Genomic DNA, 20,907 nt, shown 5'->3' on the forward strand with positions numbered 1-20,907 from the left:
GTTCGCAATTCTTGTATTTTGGAGTCCCCCATTGGTAATTTTTCCTTTTTTTGGTAGGTAACCTAGGATTTGAACCTCCAATCTCTAGGTTGAAGAGCATTGAGCATTGAGCTAGAGGCTAATCCCTACTAAGACGTCCTTTTTTTAGGGGTAGATAAGCTGGGATCGAACCTCTGACCTCAAGGTTGAGAAACTCCTACTACGGCATCTTATTATCTTCTATTAAGGCGTCTTATTATCTTGTGACATCTTGCTACACTTGACTGCTTTTTGTGACTCTGATTTTTCCAATAATCTCATGACTACGTGATCTACTAGCCACAATTGTACTTTCTTGGTCATTTACCAATTTCATTAAAAACAAAGAAACAAAACATTGTCTCTTATTGTGCAGTATACTCTACTATGGAGATGGCAACTTGTGAGTTTCAATAGCTCAAATATTTACCATATGATCATGGAGTAACTCACGGGGTCCAGTGACACTGTTTTCCAATAATCAAGCTGCACTTCATATTGCAACCAACTAGCACTCCATGAAAGGACCAAACATATTGAATTGCACCACCATTTTGTTCACGAAAAGATTCAGAAAGGCTTCTTCATCCAAGATGTATTTCTTTATCCAACCAATTTGTTGATCTTTTCACTAATCCTTTAGGCAAAGAGGCCTTTCAGAGTACGGTTCACAAGTTCGGTATGTCAAATCTACACACTCCACCTCGACTGGGAGCATTAGAGATAGATGCCATTTGTTAGATTATCTTCCCCTTTAGTTTAGTCATCTAACTGTTTTGTATACACCATTTACTCTCCCAATCAAGGAATGTGATTGGAGGATATAGATTCTTCACCTTACGTATATTCTCGTTCAATATCAATACACTTTCCCAAAATGTTATCTTCACAGAATAAGAGGGGAGAAAAAAGAGAAGGGGGGACAATGAGAGTACCAACAAGGGAGTGGAATGAAGAAAGTGCTGACAAGAGAGTGTTTATCCCTGTTAGAAAAGTTTGAAAGAAACAAAGAAGTGCCAATACCAAAACAAAAGAGTGTGAACATCATTATTACACATTCAAATATCTACTCACAGAAAATGAGGTGGAATACAAATAGACAGTTTTCTTTTATCATAATAGTTCAGCAATTCCCCGCATATACTTGCTCTCATTCAAGTACACTCTCTAATGACACTAACGAGGCTCTAATTCAGTGATTGACATTTCATTGGCAGAGAAAGGTGTTTGCTTACCTAGAGACTGCTCAGAATCGGTTGCTCGTGAATCATTCATGTACAAATCCATTCTGCTAGGCACAAAAAATGCAGGTGCTGATGGTGCTGAGAGTGTTACAGAGAAACTGTTCAGCATCATAACGACTGACGACATGGCTGGTCTATCTGCTGCATCTTCTTGTACACATAATAACCCAATGTGGATGCATCTCATTGCTTCGCTTACGGGACAAGATTCCCTCACTGATGAATCAATCATCTCCAAAATTGTTCCACCATTCCAGTTTCTCCATGCCTGTAGAAATTCATACTTGTCAACATCTGAATTTAGACACTGTTCTTGAAGGGGTTTAATCAGATTGATTTTTGAGAATTCAGGTTGGGGTTCGGGTTGTTTCCAATTCATTTCTTTAGCAAAAGCTCAACCCGACCCGACCCAAGTTGCATTCGCAAAACTTTGGGTGAAGGACTAGTATTCTAGTGGTTAGAACAGAATTCACCACATTTCAGTCAAATATGAAAAGATAAAAAAAAGTCATACTTACATAGCTTGGAAGGTCTTCGGCACGATCTGATTCATAGAAATTACTGTTCTTCTGACCGCTGACAATCTCTAGAAGTAAAACACCAAAGCTAAACACATCTGATTTAACTGAAAAAAGTCCATGCATTGCATACTCTGGGGACATGTATCCACTGCAAGTTGTCATCAATAAAAGATCTTTTTCAATTATGCTGATATTTGTTTTAACTATATTTATATAAATAATTAGATTCCATTGTTAAATTTTGAGGAGATTTGAATTCCAGAACGTTAACTAAGTTCAGTAGATAAAGGAAGGAAACATGAGATTCAAGGTCTAAAGGCTTACTATGTCCCAGCGATTCTGTTGGTATTTCCTTGAGTTTGGTCAACTCCAAAAATTCTTGCCATGCCGAAATCTGAAATTTTGGGATGCATCTCCCTGTCGAGCAAAACATTGCCAGCTTTGAGATCCCGATGAATAATCCTTAGTCGAGAATCTTCATGAAGATAAAGAAGGCCTCGAGCAATCCCTTCTATGATTTTGTATCGCTTTTGCCAGTCCAGTTGTGCCTTTTTAGTTGGATCTGTACACACGTCCAAACATGGGTCAAGTTGGGATCCAAATGAGTTTAGCAAGTAATTCACCACACATCCATACGCAATAGTTACAAGGATATGATTACCACTATTACATGCTTCTGCTAAATGAAGAATTAGATTTTCAAAGGGTCATTGAAAGATTTTTTCAGAACACACTGAATTTTGCAAGTTAAACAATGCAAAAGAAGCACAACTCAACAAAAAATAGACATTCCCCAAAAAATCAGGGGTTACATTTTTGTCCGGTACCGTTTTACTTTGATAGTTAATCCAGAAGATCTATATGAAGAGGCGAAACATACAAAGAAGAAAATTCTGGCATACCTGACTGAAAAGGGAGATGTTAAATGCTAACTAGAAGGAAAACAGGGCAAAGTGATATTCCATATATCATGAGAGTTAGATATAATTCATGAAAGGACAATCATTCAAATATTTAAGCCCCTCTTGTTTTGAATTTTGAGAACCGATTGCGAGTCCAAAACTGAATATTGGAATGATTGTTGAGTCCAATAATCAGTTTTGGACTCGCAATTGGTTCCCAAAATCGAAGACAAACAGGGCATTAGAGAACTGAGGACAAACCAAATAGAAAATTGTCCAGGCTTTTGTTGGGAACGTATTCATAGACCAATAGCTTTTCCTCTCCTTCCACGCAGCAACCCAAGAGCCTAACAAGATTTCTGTGTTGGAGCTTAGCAACTAATGATACCTCATTCATGAACTCTTCTACACCTTGCCCTGAGTTTCTAGAGAGCCTCTTCACAGCTACTTCTAGCCCATCCGACATTCTACCCTGCAAATGTATAGAAAAGAAACCAAAATTTCTCTACTTCATTCCAAATTATTGAAAAACTATCGCTAAGAAGTCCAGTATTTGAATTGAAGTATCTTTAGCCAATTATGTTAATACCTTAAAAACAGCACCAAATCCACCTTGTCCAAGCTTATTTTCTTCAGAGAAGTTATTAGTGGCAGCTCTAATTGTAGCCAATGAAAATTGCAAGGACTCAATTGTTTCATCCCCATCTACTTAGAGTAAAAAATAAAAGATAATGGATTCAAGAAACTTTGTTAGAAAAAAGAAAATACCCATTTCTCTAATCATGCAAAAATGCAATGAATAACTCCTTTAAAAGTTAAGAGCTTGGTTTCAAGGATCAGGTCATGGTTATTTACCAGCAGTTGCTGCCTTTGTCTTCTTCCGTAGTACACAAACGCAAATTGCAGCGAGGAGCATGGCTGCAACAACTAGTGGAACGACAATAGCAATAGTGGTCCCAGATGAACTTCGCTTGCTTCCTAAATAAACAATATATACTTTCAATTTAAAGCTGATTTTACAGTGAAACACTATATAAAGAAGCACTCAAAAAAGAACAACAAAGATCACCACAATTTGCTTAACTCTGCCAGAAGAAAGGGTTATTGCTGAAGAAGTTACAGAAGCTACAGAAGCTATATGTGAAGTAGTGTAATCTCGTTGATAAGTGTGTGGAAAGAACAAGATTTATGATCGGATGGTTATGAGGCAATGGGTTCCTTATTTGGTTGATCAGAACCCTCTGTTTCTCATAAATAAAAAGAACCCTCTATTTGACAAGCCTTGTTATGGATACACTATAGCCTAAAAAATCAAATCAATCATCCAATCCAATTGTAAAATCAAATATTTAGTATTTCTTTTGAATATGAATGGTTAAAAACTATCTATAAGTGTAAGTGTAACGGAGGAGGAGAAGGAGCTGAAATTCTTACGTACCCCGGGTGGTATTGTTGGCTGGCGGAGGAGGAAGAGGTGGTGGTGATGGTGGAAGAGGAGCAGGTGCTGGTGCTACTTGTGTGGCCTCAACGAAAGGGTTGATCTCGTATCTGAAATTACAAATGATTCCTACAACTCTCCCACCTTGCTTCCCACCACAGCACGTTGGAATTTCAGAGACAGCACCTTGTAAGCATCTACTGCACTCATTTCCAGATAAATCTGGGTCGCACTGCACAAACCCGTATACTGTTTGAAGGCTTGTAGAGTTAAGTTGTCCAGACGCAAAATTATGCGGTGAAGAAGCTACCACTGCTCGAGAAATTAGAATATCCATCAAATTCCCCAACGTCTCATTAAAACGAGTTGGGTTCGAGACGTTCTGGGTATTCCACATATAAAACCGTGGGGAATTATCCGTGGGGGATATCCGTAGGTTGGAGTAGCGTAAATGACAGCCGTCGTAGAATATAACTGCAGATTTCCTGTATGGGCATAGTTGCATAATATCTTGACTTGCTGTGTCGACACAACTCCCGCACTCGGCGGGGGTAACATCGCCACTGCAGCGGGCTCGAGCGTAGACTGTGTCAGGACTTTGCCCGATGGTGGCGTTGTAGAACCCGGTGCGGGTTGCGTTAGACGAGAGAGTAGAGAGGAGAAGGTTGAGGTTAGTCTGGTATGTGCTATTAGAGGTGTAATTACCTGTATTCAAGCAAAATTGAAAGAGGGGTGCGGGCGTTGTGTGGGTTGGGAGCATGAAGAGAAGAGAAGAAAGTAAGAGCAATTGAAATATCTTTGAGCGGAGAAAACTGAACATTCTGAACATCTCCTTTTGGGGCTTCAAGAAACTATCTAGAGAAGAAGGGTACGGGGCTTTTGGGAGAAAATGATGAACCATGGTAGATGAACATTTGTTCCAAGCAGGTTTTAGCCGTCAGGCCAATGGACTTTTCTGGGCTTGACTCTGTAGTGGGGCCCTTGGGAACCCAGGTACTAACGTCATGTGACACAGAGATGAGGCAAGGAAGAGTAAATATCCACACCTCGTTGGTTATAAAATCTTTTCTTTGGGAGAGAAACAGGGATGAGATACTATAAACGCACGAATTGGGCCTACCAGTTGATCTCGGCATGATCGGTACCCTACATCTGAGAGCCTAATTAACTTGAAAATCACTCTAGATTTTGAGGTCATGTTCATCTCAATCCTTGATCATACCGATTAAGGGTGCAGATCATGTTAGTGTCATATGGGTCGGGCTCGGATCAGGGATTCTCAGGCTGAGGCTTCTCATAGTATCGCTAACAACACTATTTCAGTCTATTTATGTGGCCAAGTCACAGCCACACGCTGTGGGGTTTTTAGTCAAGAAGCCCTGGATGAAGAGTATAGATGCTTTGGAGAGGAAAATGAAAGAGGATAAGAGAGGAATTGCTTTGGTCAAATGGGAGGAGGTTTGTGTCTCCATTAAGTTGGGTGGTTTGGGTATCAAGAGAATTAGAGATTCTAATCATGCGCTCTTGGGTAAATGGTTATGGAGATTTGGAGATTAGTATGATTGTTGGTGGGTCAAGGTCATTAGTAGTAAGTATGGATGTGATATGGGGAGATGGGAATCCTTAGACTTGTTTGCAAAAAAAGGGTTGTCGGTTTGAAGAGACATTTTAAAAATGTCTTTTCTTTTCAACTTAAAGGTTAGATTTAAAGTGTATAGGGGTGATAGAATATCATTATGGCAGGATGTGTGGTGTGGGGATGTGTCCTTTAAGTGTAAATTTTCGAGATTATTCAATATGGCTTCAAATAGGGAGGCCTTTGTTAGCGATTGCTTTGAGTGAGTGGAATGAGAGTGTTCTTGTGTGGAACCCTGGGTTTTGAAGATCATATTTTGAGTGGGAGGTGGAATTGGTCTCTAGCCTGCAGGCCCTTCTTGAGGGTTGTTACATTAAAAGGAAAGGGGAGGATAAAAGGCTTTGGATTGAGGAACCTATAGTGACGGGACTAAAGTTGTCTATTCTCTCGTGAAAGAGAAAAACATAAGATGAGATGATATTTGAAATAGTAATTCCTAGGGCTGAGGTAGATGGTCTGCTCCAATCTCAGTTTTGTATGTGAACCAAGGTTGCCTAGGTCGGTGTCTAGGCCATATGACTCCGTTACCCAGATTTGTTTAATAAATAGCCACTAAACACATGATTAAAGAAAGTATTCAATTGGAAATTCCACTCCTCTAATTGCTATTAGAATTGCCCAAAAAAAAACTTCAGGATAATCTAGACAATCTAACCCACCAAGAGATCATCTTTATTTTTAATCAATTGCCTCTAAAGAAATGATTAAAGAAAGGATGATCAATGGTCATATTCAATTGGAAATTCTACTGCTTTAATGCTTAGATTTGCCTAAAAGACTGCAGGATAATCTACAGAATGTGCTACCAGTCTCTTATATGATGTAGATGGTTAAAACAATTCAATACGAGGAATTGTGGTTTAGATGCACTTTCCAAGAACGAGGGCCAATGGAATACGCTATATTTTTTTTATAGGCAAGCTGAGGTTAGGAAGGACCCCTACCAAGATGGAATATGCTATTGTAGTAGCCGAAACGCCAAATTCACCTTACTCTTTCTCTTCGTCTCCGCTCCTTTTTTTTGTCATTTGGTTACCATGCTCTCTGCTCTCCATTTTGTTCGTCCGGGGCATCGCAAATGGCTTTTTACTAATTAAATCAACAAGACAAAATCCGCCGTGGATGAAACGTGCAGATGGATTGTAGAGGAAAATGGAAGAGGTCATGGAAATGTAGTAAAGGCGACAATTACTTGACTAAAGTTTGTCTATTCTTTTGTGAAAGAGAAAAACAATAAGAACAGATTATATTTGAGAGAGTAATTCCTAGGACCAATCTCCATTTTATATCTGAACCAAGTAGCCTAGGTGTGTGTAGCCGAATATTTGTCCGTTGGCCAGATTATAAAATTGCATCAGTCAGATGATCTTTATTGTTTAATCAATTGCCTCTAAACACTTGATTAAACAAAGGATGATCAATGGTAATATTCAATTGGAAATTCTACTACTCTAGTGCTTAGAGTTGCAGATCATAAAGATTGCATGATAATCTAGACTATCTAACCCAACAGCAAATGATCATTGTTGTTTAATCAATTGCCTCTAAACAAGTGATTAAACAAAGGATGATCAATGATCATATTCAGTTGGAAATTCTACTAAAATGCTTAGATTTGCCCAAAAGTATACAAGATATTCTAAAGAATGTACTACCGGAAAATACTACAGGATATTCTAAACCATCTTACATGATGCAGATGGTTTAAACAATTCAATTTGAGAAATTATGATTTTGGGCATATTCTCATTATACCCAAAATTCTCTAGCCTTTCTCTTGCCCTGGAACCCAGACTTTAGAAAACTGTAAACCAGAAAATTATGGAGTGCAATTTGCGCGCGCGCGTGTGTGTGTTGGGGGGGGGGGGGGGGTAACACCCATGGAGGATGTTCTTACAACCCTAGGTGTGCAACACTTCGGGTTGAAATGGGTCGACCTAACCCAATCTGCCTCTCAAATATCTCTCGACTCTAATCCAACCCGTCCAACTTGTTTTTTGGCAAATCCGGTCGGATTGAGTCGGTTAGCAAGGACAAAAAAAGATACCAAAAAAAGCATAACCCTAACCCAACCTAATGAGGAAATGCCAACCCAACCCGAGCAAAAATCGGATTGTACTTGTCAAGTTTGGGTTGGGCACGACCCAAGTTGCACCTTTATACAAGGCAGGGTGGGACATGTTGATCTCTACTCTTCCATGGTTTTAAATTTCGTCTAAAATTTCGGGTTTCGGTGGAGACTAAAACCGAAATCACACATTTCCGAAACATGATTTAGGGTTCTCTGCCGACAAAAGTTAAAACTGCAGTTTTTTTTTTTTTTAATTCTAAATTTTACAAGGCCATTTGAGTCACCTCATGATGTTTTACAAGATCAACGGTCTTGATCTCATATAATTGTCTCCATATGGGACCCATACAAAACGATTCTCTTTTTTCCAAAGACACTCTCATATCACCGATGTCCCTAACAGCTCTCCCTATCGCGCCTGTACGACAGAACATTAACTAATGATACTTTTTAAGTTAGACAAGTGGCAATATAATGACAGTTGTTTGGAATGATCTTGACACACGCGTGTCTCAATACCATTTGCCATTTTTCAAAAGCCAGCGAGCGAAGAAACGAGCATTCGAACCCTTCCCATCCCATTTCATAAATTCGAAAATTCAAGGGAAAAAAGAAGATTTTTCCTTTCTTCATTTAGTAGTGTTGTGATTTATCAATTAAATTTCGTCATTCATATAAAATTCGATCTTTTAGATAAACACTTCAGAGCCCTAAATACAATACAATTTTATCCAATTTCTGATTTCTTAATGTAAAATTAGAAGAATAAAATTTAATTTAGAAGTATGGGTTATTAAGGAGAATAGAAATGCTTCATGGTGTGTGCAGCCTCATTTCAGCACAAGGAAGCATGCCACTTATTCCATAGTGGCTCCTACCTTTGATTGATCTAGATCACCCTTCTAATAGATCCTTTGTTGGATCTTACATGGCCAAAAGTCACCCCAGTCATACAATCCTAGCATCCAATTCCACATAGGTAGTATAAATCCCCTCATTAGGTGAAACATTTTCTTGTATCCAATGTTACTGTTTTTTTTTATGGGTAAGCTGGGGTTAGCCAGACCCCTACCAGATTGTACTAAGAGGACCAAAAGATATACAATAAGCAAGATCCAATGTTACTTAAACAAAAGAAAACAAAAAAAAAATCATTAGTAATGACGAATGTAATGGGCGATTTGGGTGCAAGGAAAGTTTTTGCTGGATAAATATTTGTCCAATTTGGGTAAAGCTCACATGATGTGTGGAACACTAGATACTACAAAATCTATGTTCAATCAAACACAAAGTGTGTTACGATGTAACCCATGATTCAATTGTTATGATCTGACCCCATCCAAAGAGAAGGATCAACCCCATCGACCCACTCGCTCACCGAGCTTGGACACTAGAAACCGTAACCTCATTGGCAGAACAGATTTTAGTACTTTCATAAGGTTGATGCCTTACAATGCTTCCTCTTCCCACTGAAAATGCAGGTTGTTTAGGTTGTGGAAGGCTTAGAGATTCACTTCCCAGCATGAGAACAACCGATGACATGGTAGGTCTGTCTGCTGCATCTTCCTGAACACAGAGCAGCCCGATATGGATGCATCTTAATGCTTCACTTATCGGACATGTGTCGATCAATGAGGGATCTATCAATTCTTGGCCATTGCATTCGACCCATAACCCCCATGCCTGTAATATTAACATTAGAGGAAGAGTTTTATTTTGCAAAAATGTTCTTCCTGAAATTAACTAAATCGATAAAGAGACTATAGTCATAGGATAAGGAATGTGTACATATGTAAGGAGGCTTTGAGCATGTCCAGTGAGATAGAAGCCACTGTTCTTTTTCCCGCTTACAATCTCTAGAAGAAGAACTCCAAAGCTAAAAACGTCAGACTTTACAGAAAATAGACCTTCCATAGCATACTCAGGAGCCATGTAGCCACTGTCCGAAATCAAAATGAGGGGGCATTAAAATCGGAAGGATAACAAGATATAAGTACTCGCTGTACGGTTTTTTCAATACAAAGCACTAAAATTTCCAAAGCAAGTCGATATGTGAATTAAAGAATCAAATAGCAAGAGATCATTCAAACATTTTAACACAAAAGATTTACCTGGAAAACCCTCCTGGAAAAACCACGGGGAAAATCCGACGAAAAATCTCCACTAATTAAAATGTGTATACATTGCCTCTCCCATGTTTAAGCCCCAAATCTCAAGGAAATACAAGAAAGTAGAAGAATGCAAGGGTTACCTTTATAGGGACAACAACTCTTAATCTCTCACCGCAAATTCGCATTCCGATCTTCAAGGTGGAGAAATCAATCCTCACATGCAATATCCGTGCATCAAGAGGATTTAACGACGCGGTGAAAATCTTCAAGAAGAGTGGCCAAAAGGAATAGGTTTTGATCCCCGTTCAAAACCCGTAAAACACACAAGAAACCCTTGTTTTTCCTTTCTTCTCTCTTTCCTCTCTTCTTTTCACGATTTTTCACTTCTCACAGTCAATGCACGCATTTTTTTTCTCTCTCCTTTTGTTTCATTTTTCAAATGGGAAACTAATATCTCATTTTTCCTATTCTAAATAGGTTTCCAGAAGGATTTGTGTGTGGGTTTGGGGCCATGTGGTGTAGACTGTTAGACCCACACAACAATCCTAACATCATTCAACTGATACGGTAAAGGATTGTTCTTTGCCCAATGACTCCTTGGCAGTCTATGTGCAAAATAAAACTATTGCCTTTGGTTCTAAGCTAGTATATGCTGTCTCTGAGTATTTTTAATCATTGAATAACTTTACTTAGAAGGCAACATTTGAATGAGGTCGTCTAAACACTCTTGCTTCGGATATCTGTTTCACTGCCATTCAAAAAATGTGAATGGCTGATATTAACAACAACAAAAAAGCATGTCTGATGTCAGCCACACAAAATCCCTTTGCATTTTGCACAGTAAACTCCAAAGCAACGATGTATGATCATCTCAATTTTAATGGCTCCTAAATAAATTTTTACTATGATTAATTTCTGGTATATAATAACAGCTATTTTTAGCCTTTCTAGTTGATTTGCTTGGGTAGTAAGTATTACGTATCCTTTCCATTTTTCATCTGAAAGCATTGGTCTTCTCACCCGCAAGCACTTTAAAAAAGAATAACTTACTATGTCCCGACGACTCTGTTTGTGTTAGCTTGATTTTGGTTTCCGAAAAAAATCCTGGCCATGCCAAAGTCTGATATCTTGGGGTTCATATCTTGGTCCAACAACACATTGCTGGCTTTGAGGTCTCTGTGAATAATTTTAAGTCGAGAGTCCTCATGCAGATAGAGAAGTCCCCGCGCTATTCCCCTAATAATGTCAAGCCGTCTCTTCCAGTTTAGTTCTCCATGCCTGGTCGGGTCTGTTAATGACAAAATTTAACCATTTGCTTTGTTAGATTACCTACTTGCTTAAAGATTGACTAGCGCAAGCAAATTCCACTCACCAAAGAGGAAGACATCAAGGCTAGTGTTGGGCATATATTCGTAGATAAGCAGCTTTTCTTCTTCCTGTATACAACAACACAAGAGCCTCACAAGATTCCTATGTTGAAGTTTGGCGATTAGCATCACTTCATTCTTGAACTCCTCTAAACCCTGTCCGGAGTTCCTCGAAAGCCTCTTAACTGCTATTTCCTTTCCATCAGGTAGTATGCCCTGGAATAAGTTCCATGTCTTAGTTTTCAATGAGAAAGCCTATCTGGAGTACGACTACTACTAATGGATATATAATCAAATGTTGCAAGTTAATTGGTTGTTACCTTGTAAACAGGGCCAAAACCTCCTTTCCCAAGCTTATTTGCATTTGAGAAGTTATCTGTAGCGTTTTTCAAAGTGCTGAAATCGATCAATGGCAATTCTTGAGTCTTTAAATCATTCTCACCATGTGTATTTACCCGCGACAAATCTATGCCTGTGGGAGGCCCTAAATGAACAAGAATATTTTCCTTATTTCCTGTAAAGAATAGCAGCAAATGTAATATAAGTTTTGACTTTTAAAAATGTTTCTAACAGCTACATTCGTGGTGTTTACCAATTTACCTTTATGCGGTCCCTTCCTTTGCCATAGATAGTAGTAGACACAGAAACCCAAGAGACCTACCCCTAGCAATCCTCCTATAGTACTGAAGATTACTAGTCTTGATGATTGCTTCCCTTTCCCTGCTTTTAGAATCAAACATTTTGCCAATTCAAATGCAATTAATCGGCATAAACCGCATCATCTATTTTGTTTTTTCGCATCAAACACTTGAAGGAAACAAAGTGTGAGTGTCTAATATCTAATTTTTGCTGATTGGATGATTCTAGAAGACCAATAGCCTCCTGAATGTTTACAATTGCCTGCTTTTTATAAAGCAACAACATTGTATTTTCGTATGAAATTTTGTCCCTTGTATAGTCTTATGCTCTCTAACAATGCGAGTCCAAAGAGTCTTTGGATAGCTCGGCCAGCCAATGGTTCTAACTCCTTTGAAGGACAACATAAGGTTTTCATCATACAAGTGCCTATGTACCTGTGTTTGGGTGAACTTATATGCTGGAATTAAAATTAGAAATCTATATAAAGTCTTGGTCGTAGGCATTTTGGGTATTCAGAATTGGAAATTTTCACCTCTACGTCGAAGCTCTTTGATTGCTGACCATAGTTGTAGTCACACTATGTGATTAATCACATAAATCTTTTACAATGTTGGTTTTTTATTTCTGTTAAATTTCTTGCTCGTGTTTCTATTGAACAATTTTAAGAAACTGTTTATTACATTGCTGTGTTTTATTTGGCATTCAGAGAAACTGGTTGTTACATTGCTATGTGTTTTGTTTGGAATTCAAAGAAACTGGTTGTTACATTGCTGTGTGTTTTGTTTTGCATTAAAAAAAAAGTGGTTGTTGTATAGCATGCGCATGCCGGCCAGTGAATATTGGTCCACAAGCTGAATTTTGTCAGATGTATACACATAAGCACATAAATGCACATGAATGTTTATAGATGCCATTAAGTGATCTCAACATGAGTCACTTATAACTGATACAAGTGGAAAAGCTAAGTTGTTCCTCTTTTGAAGTGATATGCATAAGAACCCATGTTCCTCTCGATGCATGACCCTCAAAGCATGTAATAGTTGAATATTGTGACTAACAGTGCTCAAATGGATTCAGTTAGTATACAAGATTCTTCAATCGATGTTGTAACTTCCCAATCTGAATTTCTTTTGGTTATCCATTTAGTATAATTATCACTTTATTTACATGCGCAAGTTCGATTTTTTGATCTTTATAGAGATTTAGTTTCTAGGATGGAAGGGTTGTGATTTTTATAATTTCGTTAGTAGTATGATTGCATTGCTTTTCTTCTATCCTTTAATTTGGGCATTGAGAATTTCTTATTGTTCTTTTTGTGTGATGTTTTGATGATTCTTTAGTTCTCTGGTAGCAATTTATAAGTACTTTGATAGCATTTTACCTTTTATTTTATGACTTCATTAGTAGTATGATTGCATTTTACCTTCTCTTATTGTTCTTATTGTTTTGCTTCTGCGCATGTGCTGAAAACCCTCATTTTTCATCATATGGGTACTCAAGGTTTTATGCGGTCATTCTTCGAGGAGAAGACCAATGTGATGATGGGATGAAAGCTCCGAGGAGGTAGATGGTGCCGTTATTTCTTTCTAGCTTTCTAATGAAATAGGTTGTTTTCCTAAATACTACATTGTAGTTATGTGCATAGGAATGTAATTAAACAGGTTGTCTCGTAAACAGGAAGCTTTATATTCTGTGTAAAACAGGTTGTCATTGAATGTAAGCAGGATGTGACTGAATGCAAGAAGGTTGTGCTTTATGTAAACTAGTGTATATTGTACCCAGTTTTTGAGATTTTTGAAAACTTAAATATATATATTTTTTGAAATTTCTATTTTCGCTGGCAGTCATGACCGTCAGTATTTAAAAAAAAAATTATTAACTCATTTTCACCGGCGGTCGGTGTGACTGAGTCCATTGAATTCAAAGCTCGCACTTCATCTAGCAATTCCATCAGCTCTGTAGAGAGTGACCCGATCTTCGGTAAAAAGCCTATATACACCAGCGGTCATGTTTGTCCGCAGGTAAAACCTTGGGGATGCCTCATTGAGCAGCAGATTGTTGACCACCCCTAATCCGCCGGTGTAAGTTTCACTAGCAGATGACGTGATTTTTACTGGCGGTCTGGTAAAAAGCTTTTTGTAGTGATTCGTTAAAAATGGACTAATAATGCTATCAGTTATGCTATCATGAAAGATTTAGAGATCCACGAATAAAAAACTTTAAGTTCATGCTAAATTAATGGAGATAAATTCAAGAACTTACCCTGCCTAGTTGTGTTAGTTGATGATGGAAGGTGAAGAGGAGGAGCAAGAAAAGGAGTGAGTGCTGCTGATCCAAGTGAGTCTGCATAGAAACGGTACGTCTCGTACCTACAGTTACAACTCGGCCCAAGGATTCTTCCACCCATCCTTGCTTCGAGCCATATTGGCATTTCAGAGATTATACGGTGGAGGCATGAACTGCAGTTAATCTCAGTCAAATCTTGGGCGCACTGTACGAGGCAATACATACTTTGAGACTCTGTAAACATGATTTCTCTAGTGGCAAACATGTGGTCAGAAGAGTAGGCTGCTTGGGAAGCAAGACCAGTCATTGTACCTTCGATCAGTCGAGTAAACCGATCTGTTTCAGATATATTCCTTCTTTGAACTAGAGGGGTGGTCGAGATATTCTGTTGATTATACATATAAAACTCTGTTGGGGAATTATCAACCAAGGAGACTATGAGTTGGTTGGAGTAGCGTAAGAGACAGTAGTCGTAGTATATAATTGCAGATTTGCTGTTGGGGCATTCTTGTATGATACGTTTACCCGCTGTGTTGATGCAGCTCTGGCACTCGAGGGGGGTAACATCGCCTCTGCAGAGAACGAGTGCGAAGACTCTGTCCGGACTTTGCCCGATACTGTCCTTGTAGAAGCCGGTGGGCATTGCGTTAGAGGAGAGAGAAGAGAGGAGTCTGTAGAGGTTAATGATGTACATGCTTTTAGAGGTGTAATTACCTGTTTCTAAGCAAAAATAGGTTCGATATTCGTCAGTAGTGTGGGTTTGGAGCACGCTGAGAAGAAGAGAAAGAATGAGCAATTGAAACATGTTTGAATGGAGAAAACGTTTTTGAACTGGAAAGAAAAGAAAGGAGGAATTGAAACATCAACTGTTGGGGCTTCACTAGACTATAAAGAGGAGGAGAAGGGTACGGGGCTTTTGTGAGAAATATGAACTATGGTTGAAGGACCTTTCAATGGACTTTTGGCAGAGTATGAATTATCGGAACCATTGGAGAAGCTCGAATCGGGCCCACCCACAATTTCTTTGTGTGCATTTATGGTCAAGCCGCCCTGAATGGAAAATAAGTTGTCTGCTCTTTTGTGAAAGTGAAAACCAGTAAAGATTTGTGATAAAGTATAGAAAGCATGCTTAATGCACATGGCAAGCATGCTTAATGGACTTCCGACTCTTTTTTAGAGAAAGAAAAAAAGGTGACAATTTCGGGTCACCCCCACGCACAAAGCCTTTTTCCAAAATTTCTTTGCTTTACATGTTTTAGTGTTTTACACGACTAAAAGATGGGCTTCTTCAGAGCAACTCGGCGTTGCTTCCCATAATCTCATCAATTCGTTTCGCCAAGCCTTGCCAAACACACCCATATGTTCCAATTTTCTTAGCTTAGCTTATCGCATTCCCCTCTGACTTTCCTACTTAATTGCTAAATTTATTGCCTTACATTTTATTTCTATTTGATTAGTGTAGTTTCCTTTATGTATTGAGGGCTCTACTGCAACCTCTTTATCTCTTGTATTGTATTTAAAATAAATTCCTATCAAGGAAATGCAAGGAACACTTCTCTAAATCTCGGCTTCTTCAATTTGATGTTATTTGTGAGAGTAATTCCTAAGCGGACTGGTGTATATTGTGTGCTCCAATCTCTAATTTATATCTGAACTGGGGTTTCCTTGGTGTTCAATGAGTGGCCCCTACTTGTGGGTTAGCCACATTAAAAAAATTACACCAATCAGTTGATCTTGATTCTTTAATCAGTTGCCTTCAAACAAATGATTAAAGAAAGGATGATAAATAATCATATTACTCTAATGCTTAGAATTGCCCAAAAGATTGTAGGACAATCCAATTCATCTAATTCACCAACCGTGCGCATGATCTAGAGAATTAAGACGTTTTGATTAGTTCAATTCTGATTTTGGGCCTATTTTGATTCGATCCTTTAGATGAACACTTCAGAGCACCAAAAACAATACCATTTTATCCAATTTTTTATTTCTTAAAGTCAAATTGGAAGAATTTGATTTAAATAAAAAGAATGGGATATTAAGGAGAATAGAATTGCTTCAATAATGCGAACAGCTTCCCTTTGTCCCATTAGGGTATTCCACATAGGTAACATAAATCCCCGCATTCGGTAAAACATTGTCTTGTCTCCAATGTGTAGTTTTACTAAAACAAAAGAGAACCAAGAACATTGGTATGGATGAATTTCATGGGTAATTTGGGTGCAAAGAAAATTTTCCTTGGAGAAATATTTGCCCAATTTGGGTAAAGCTCACACGATGCATGCTCACTAGGAAACACTAGATACTACAAACTGTATGTTAAATCAAACACAATGTGTGTTAGGATGTAAATCATGATACAATTGTTATGATCTGAACCCATCCAAAGAAAAGAATCAACTCCATCGGGCCATTCATTCACCGAACTTCGACACTAGTAACCGTTACCTCATTGATAGAACATGTTTTAGAACTTTCTGAAGATTGATGCCTTCCAATTGCTCCTCTTCCGACCGAAAATGCTAGCTGTTTAGGTTGGGGAAGACCTAGAGATTCACTTCCCAGCATGAGAACAACTAATGACATTGTAGGCCTGTCTGCTGCACCTTCTTGAACACATAACAGCCCGATATGGATGCATCTCAATGCTTCACTTGGCGGACTCGTGTCAATCATTGACGGATCTATCAATTCTTGGCCTTTGCATTCCAACCATAATCTCCATGCCTGTAATAGTTGCATTTTTGGCAGAGTATTATTTAGGAGAAATTTTCTACCCCAAAGTTACTAAATGGAAGAGAAACTATAGCTATAGGCTAGGAAAAGTTTACATATGTGAGGAGGCTTTGAGCATGTTCAGAGTGATAGAAGCCACTGTTCCTTCTCCCACTTATAATCTCTAGAAGGAGAACTCCAAAGCTAAAAACATCAGACTTCACAGAAAATAGACCTTCCATAGCATACTCAGGAGCCATGTATCCACTGTCCGGGATCAAAATGAGGTTAGAAAGATTAGGGCATTAAAGATGAAAGATAACAAGATATGACCAATGGTAACATCATTCACCTAACAAGATATGAATGACGGTAGCACCGCAGCTTTCTTTAGACTTTCTTATTGATATGTTTGGGTATTATTATCCTATCTATTTTTCAACTGAGGGCATTGGTCTTCTCTCGCACACAACCACCTTAAAAAAATAACTTACTATGTTCCGACGACTCTATTTGTATTAGCTTGCATTTGGTTTCAGCCAAAAATCCTGGCCATGCCAAAGTCTGATATCTTGGGGTTCATGTCTTGGTCCAACAACACATTGCTGGCTTTGAGGTCTCTGTGAATGACTCTAAGTCGAGAGTCCTCATGAAGATAGTGAAGGCCCCGTGCTATTCCCATGATAATATCAAGCCGTCTCTTCCAGTTAAGTTCTCCATGCCTGGTCGTGTCTGGTAAAGACCAAATTTAACTATTTGCTTTGTGCGATTAACTAATCACTCTAGCTTAAAGATAGACTAGCGAAAATTGCCTACCACAATCAAATTCAACTCACCGAAGAGGAAGACATCAAGGCTGGTGTTGGGCATATATTCGTATATAAGCAGCTTTTCTTCTTCCTGTATACACCAGCACAAGAGCCTCACAAGATTCCTATGTTGAAGTTTGGCTATTAGCATCACCTCATTCTTGAACTCCGCCAAACCCTGATCAGATTTCCTCGAAAACCTCTTAACTGCTATTTCCTGTCCATCGGGCAGTATGCCCTGAAATAAGTTCCATGTCTTAGTTTTTAATTAGAAAGCCTAGTTGGAGTAGGAATACTAATACTACTGGGGATATAATCACCCATTAGTTTATAAAATGTTTGGTACCTTGTAAACAGGGCCAAAACCCCCTTCGCCAAGCTTATTTGCATTTGAGAAGTTGTTTGTAGCTACTTTCAGATTGTCAAAATCAATTAATGGCAAATCTCTGCCTGTGGGAGGCCCAAAATGATGTAATAGAGCATGAGTATTTTCCCTATTCCCTGTAAAGAAAAGCAGTAAATGTAATATAGGTTTTTGAGTTTTAAAATGTTTCTAAGGGCTACATCCTTCTTTACCAATTTACCTTCTCGTGGTCTCTTCCTTCGCCGTAGATAACAGTAGACACAGAAACCCAAGAGACTTAGCCCTAGTAATCCTCCTAGAGTACTGAAGATTATAAGTTTTGATGGTTGTCTCCCTTTCCCTGTAACAAGTATAGAGAATGAAAGAGCAAGAGTGGAAGGAGGAAACAAATTTCCATTCAATCTTTAATAAGATGCTCTGCTTTTAGAAAGGAGATTTTATATGGCGGCCAACCTTTACATGTAAAGGCCAGAGAGAAAAAACCCTCATCCTTGATTTTTGATCCAACAAAAGCTCTTTTTTTTGACATTTTGTTGGATAAAAAATCAAGGGTGGGGGTTTTTTGTTGGATATATAGTATAACCCTAATTATGTTCTAATATAGTAGCGGATTGTTGACCGCCCCTAATCCGCCGGTGTAAGTTTCACTAGCAGATGACTTGATTTCTACTGGCGGTCTGGTAAAAAGCTTTTTTGTAGTGATTCGTTAAAAATGGACTAATAATGCTATCAGATATGCTATAATGAAAGATTTATAGATCCACGAATAAATAACTTAAGTTTATGCTAAATTAATGGAGATAAATTCAAGAACTTACCCTGCCTAGTTGTGTTAGTTGATGATGGAAGGTGAAGAGGAGGAGCAAGAGAAGGACCGGGTGCTGCTGATCCAAGTGAGTCTGCATAGAAAGGGTACGTCTCATACCTGTTATAATAAGTTATAAAAATTGATGTGCAAATCTGTAATTTAGGATGAGATAATACCTTATACGAAATTAATCTGGTAACTTCAAAAGCAGATTTCAACAGTAACAATTTTCTGCAATAATAAACTGCAAAGGAAGAACAAATCGTTAGATCACTTATCGAGTTGAGGCACGAAGAATCTTTGCTGTCCTTAAGGCAAATCTCGCCCCCACTATGACGAATCAATGGTGCAGATGGGCGTCACGGCGTATGCCTCCAGGATACAACAACTCTCGCTCCAGGGGTGTGCACTCATGCAGCCCGGATGCCTAACAACTTGCTTATATGTGCCAAAAGCCTTGATCAGAAAGGTTGGGAAAACCAGAAGGAAACCAGAGAGAGGATATCAGAAGAAGAATCCGTTCTGTATATATTTCTATCTCTGTAAAACCGTTTTTATAGAAAAATAATAGACACGTTGGGATGAAACGTCGCACTCTTTTAATGCGTGAGAGACGTTTCACAAACGGTCACAAAACCATGATTTAAGGAATCTCAAACGGTAAAAAGTATTAAATAATGATTAAAGAAAAAGAAAAGAAATAAAATAAAAAAAGGCTTTGGGCCCACGCGCGCGGCCGGCTGAGCCGCGCCGGGCCGGGCCGGGCGGCGCGCGTGTGGTAATACCAAAAGCCCACCGGACCCAAGTGGGTGATCCGTGCGCGTAGGATTCCCATGACCTCTTTCTCATTCACAAGACTAAGAGAGTGAAAGTATATATATGGCCACTCTCACCCTCTCACACTTCCCATTTGGGACTAAAGTTTTCTCATGGCTTTAGTCTTTTTTGGAGGGAAGCTTTAACTTTGAGTGAGAAGCCCTAAAGCAAAAAGTAAAGCCAATGTAAAAGACTAAAATCACCCCTTTGTAAGATTGAATTACAAAAAGACTTGCATAAAAAAGTCAACAATCCCCCACTAATTCAAAATTATAAGAAATAAATCATAAATGTAAATAGATTTGATCAAGGTAAGATGTGTTATGCATCAGTAGAGGTGTCTTTTGGACTTGAACCTTTACTTAGTGCAGGTATATCGAGTTTATCAAGTATTTGGTGAACATATGTCTTGAACCAAGCACTTTTAGTAATAAACTGAAACAACATACCACACACACAACACAGAAGGCATAAGCAAGTTTATACAGTGTTGCACTTTTCGGTCATGTGCTATATCCTGATTTCATGAGAGCTCTAGAGAATTTAGCCCAATTCTCATAGGAAGCGGCCACACTTCCACACTCATATAGGTGTATCTATCAGGAGTGCCCTGTAACTACGCACCCCACTGACAATCAGCTTGACAGCTAGTCAGCTATAGATAACATTAAGAGTCCTACAACTCATCCTCTTACCGTTACAGGTTGCACCCACACCATAGGGATAGGCTTAGTGAACTTAATTCACTTACAAGTTGGTGCAAAACAGATCACTCAAATAACTTGTTTTTCCCATTGAACCTACTTCTTGGGATCTCCAGTCAGATAGGTTGGGTTCCTGTTATAGGTGATCTAAACAGTGGGCTTCAGCCCCATCCCTCTCGATGTGCTTATGACTAAATTTTTATTTAGTCCTTTTGTAAGACAATCTGATATATTATCAATTGATCTTATAAAATCTATGGTTATCACTCCATTTTTCAACAACTGTCTTATGGAGTTATGCCTCCGACGAATGTGTCGGGATTTTCCATTATATACATTATTACCTGCTCTTCCAATAGCAGCTTGACAATCACAGTGGATTGTAATACCTGGTACTGGCTTATTCCAAAGTGGAATATCAGACAGAAGGTTTCTAAGCCATTCGGCTTCCTCACTTG

At 38.7% G+C, this 20,907-nt stretch overlaps 3 protein-coding genes across 7 annotated transcripts; all 3 read right to left on the bottom strand.

The window, feature by feature from the left end:
* Positions 1-1,013: 1,013 nt before the first annotated feature.
* Positions 1,014-5,116, bottom strand: LOC143884006 (cysteine-rich receptor-like protein kinase 25). 2 transcript variants are annotated; one of them, XM_077387355.1, is made up of 7 exons: positions 4,124-5,116; positions 3,541-3,663; positions 3,275-3,393; positions 2,947-3,157; positions 2,108-2,345; positions 1,781-1,931; positions 1,014-1,530 (listed from the first exon to the last, which is right to left on the bottom strand). In XM_077387355.1, the coding sequence occupies exons 1-7, from the start codon at positions 5,022-5,024 to the stop codon at positions 1,195-1,197; spliced, it is 2,079 nt and encodes a 692-aa protein (XP_077243470.1). In that variant the 5' UTR covers positions 5,025-5,116; the 3' UTR covers positions 1,014-1,194. The 2 variants fall into 2 exon arrangements, with proteins under 2 accessions (XP_077243470.1, XP_077243471.1); XM_077387356.1 differs by having other exon boundaries at positions 3,275-3,390; positions 4,124-5,114.
* A 3,843-nt stretch (positions 5,117-8,959) lies between these two features.
* On the bottom strand, positions 8,960-15,179 carry LOC143884007 (cysteine-rich receptor-like protein kinase 15). The gene is made up of 7 exons (XM_077387357.1): positions 14,210-15,179; positions 11,909-12,028; positions 11,629-11,822; positions 11,314-11,524; positions 10,992-11,229; positions 9,619-9,769; positions 8,960-9,513 (listed from the first exon to the last, which is right to left on the bottom strand). The coding sequence occupies exons 1-7, from the start codon at positions 15,036-15,038 to the stop codon at positions 9,205-9,207; spliced, it is 2,052 nt and encodes a 683-aa protein (XP_077243472.1). The 5' UTR covers positions 15,039-15,179; the 3' UTR covers positions 8,960-9,204.
* Positions 15,180-16,454: 1,275 nt separating this feature from the next.
* On the bottom strand, positions 16,455-18,522 carry LOC143884013 (Protein kinase superfamily protein). 4 transcript variants are annotated; one of them, XM_077387365.1, is made up of 6 exons: positions 18,342-18,522; positions 18,104-18,258; positions 17,785-17,995; positions 17,443-17,680; positions 17,065-17,215; positions 16,455-16,960 (listed from the first exon to the last, which is right to left on the bottom strand). In XM_077387365.1, the coding sequence occupies exons 4-6, from the start codon at positions 17,475-17,477 to the stop codon at positions 16,652-16,654; spliced, it is 495 nt and encodes a 164-aa protein (XP_077243480.1). In that variant the 5' UTR covers positions 17,478-17,680; positions 17,785-17,995; positions 18,104-18,258; positions 18,342-18,522; the 3' UTR covers positions 16,455-16,651. The 4 variants fall into 4 exon arrangements, with proteins under 4 accessions (XP_077243480.1, XP_077243482.1, XP_077243483.1 ...); XM_077387367.1 differs by having other exon boundaries at positions 17,301-17,680; XM_077387368.1 differs by lacking the exon at positions 17,443-17,680.
* Between the last annotated feature and the right edge of the window lie 2,385 nt (positions 18,523-20,907).

The sequence above is a fragment of the Tasmannia lanceolata genome, unplaced genomic scaffold, assembly GCF_043159265.1.
Source record: "Tasmannia lanceolata isolate RefF3 unplaced genomic scaffold, GAP_Taslan_0.1 ptg000008l, whole genome shotgun sequence".
Taxonomy (NCBI): Eukaryota; Viridiplantae; Streptophyta; class Magnoliopsida; order Canellales; family Winteraceae; genus Tasmannia; species Tasmannia lanceolata.

Excerpts from the sequence above, each read along its gene's own strand:
- LOC143884006 (XM_077387355.1), bottom strand. The coding sequence starts at position 5,024 with ATGGTTCATCATTTTCTCCCAAAAGCCCCGTACCCTTCTTCTCTAGAT. Across the intron at positions 1,932-2,107 it reads AACAGAATCGCTGGGACATA|TGGATACATGTCCCCAGAGT; the intron begins GTAAGCCTTTAG and ends GACAACTTGCAG. Across the intron at positions 1,531-1,780 it reads CCGAAGACCTTCCAAGCTAT|GCATGGAGAAACTGGAATGG; the intron begins GTAAGTATGACT and ends GAATTTCTACAG.
- LOC143884007 (XM_077387357.1), bottom strand. The coding sequence starts at position 15,038 with ATGTTTCAATTGCTCATTCTTTCTCTTCTTCTCAGCGTGCTCCAAACC. Across the intron at positions 9,770-10,991 it reads AACAGAGTCGTCGGGACATA|TGGCTACATGGCTCCTGAGT; the intron begins GTAAGTTATTCT and ends GATTTCGGACAG. Across the intron at positions 9,514-9,618 it reads CTCAAAGCCTCCTTACATAT|GCATGGGGGTTATGGGTCGA; the intron begins GTACACATTCCT and ends TTAATATTACAG.
- LOC143884013 (XM_077387365.1), bottom strand. The coding sequence starts at position 17,477 with ATGCAAGCTAATACAAATAGAGTCGTCGGAACATA. Across the intron at positions 17,216-17,442 it reads AATAGAGTCGTCGGAACATA|TGGATACATGGCTCCTGAGT; the intron begins GTAAGTTATTTT and ends GATCCCGGACAG. Across the intron at positions 16,961-17,064 it reads CTCAAAGCCTCCTCACATAT|GCATGGAGATTATGGTTGGA; the intron begins GTAAACTTTTCC and ends CAACTATTACAG.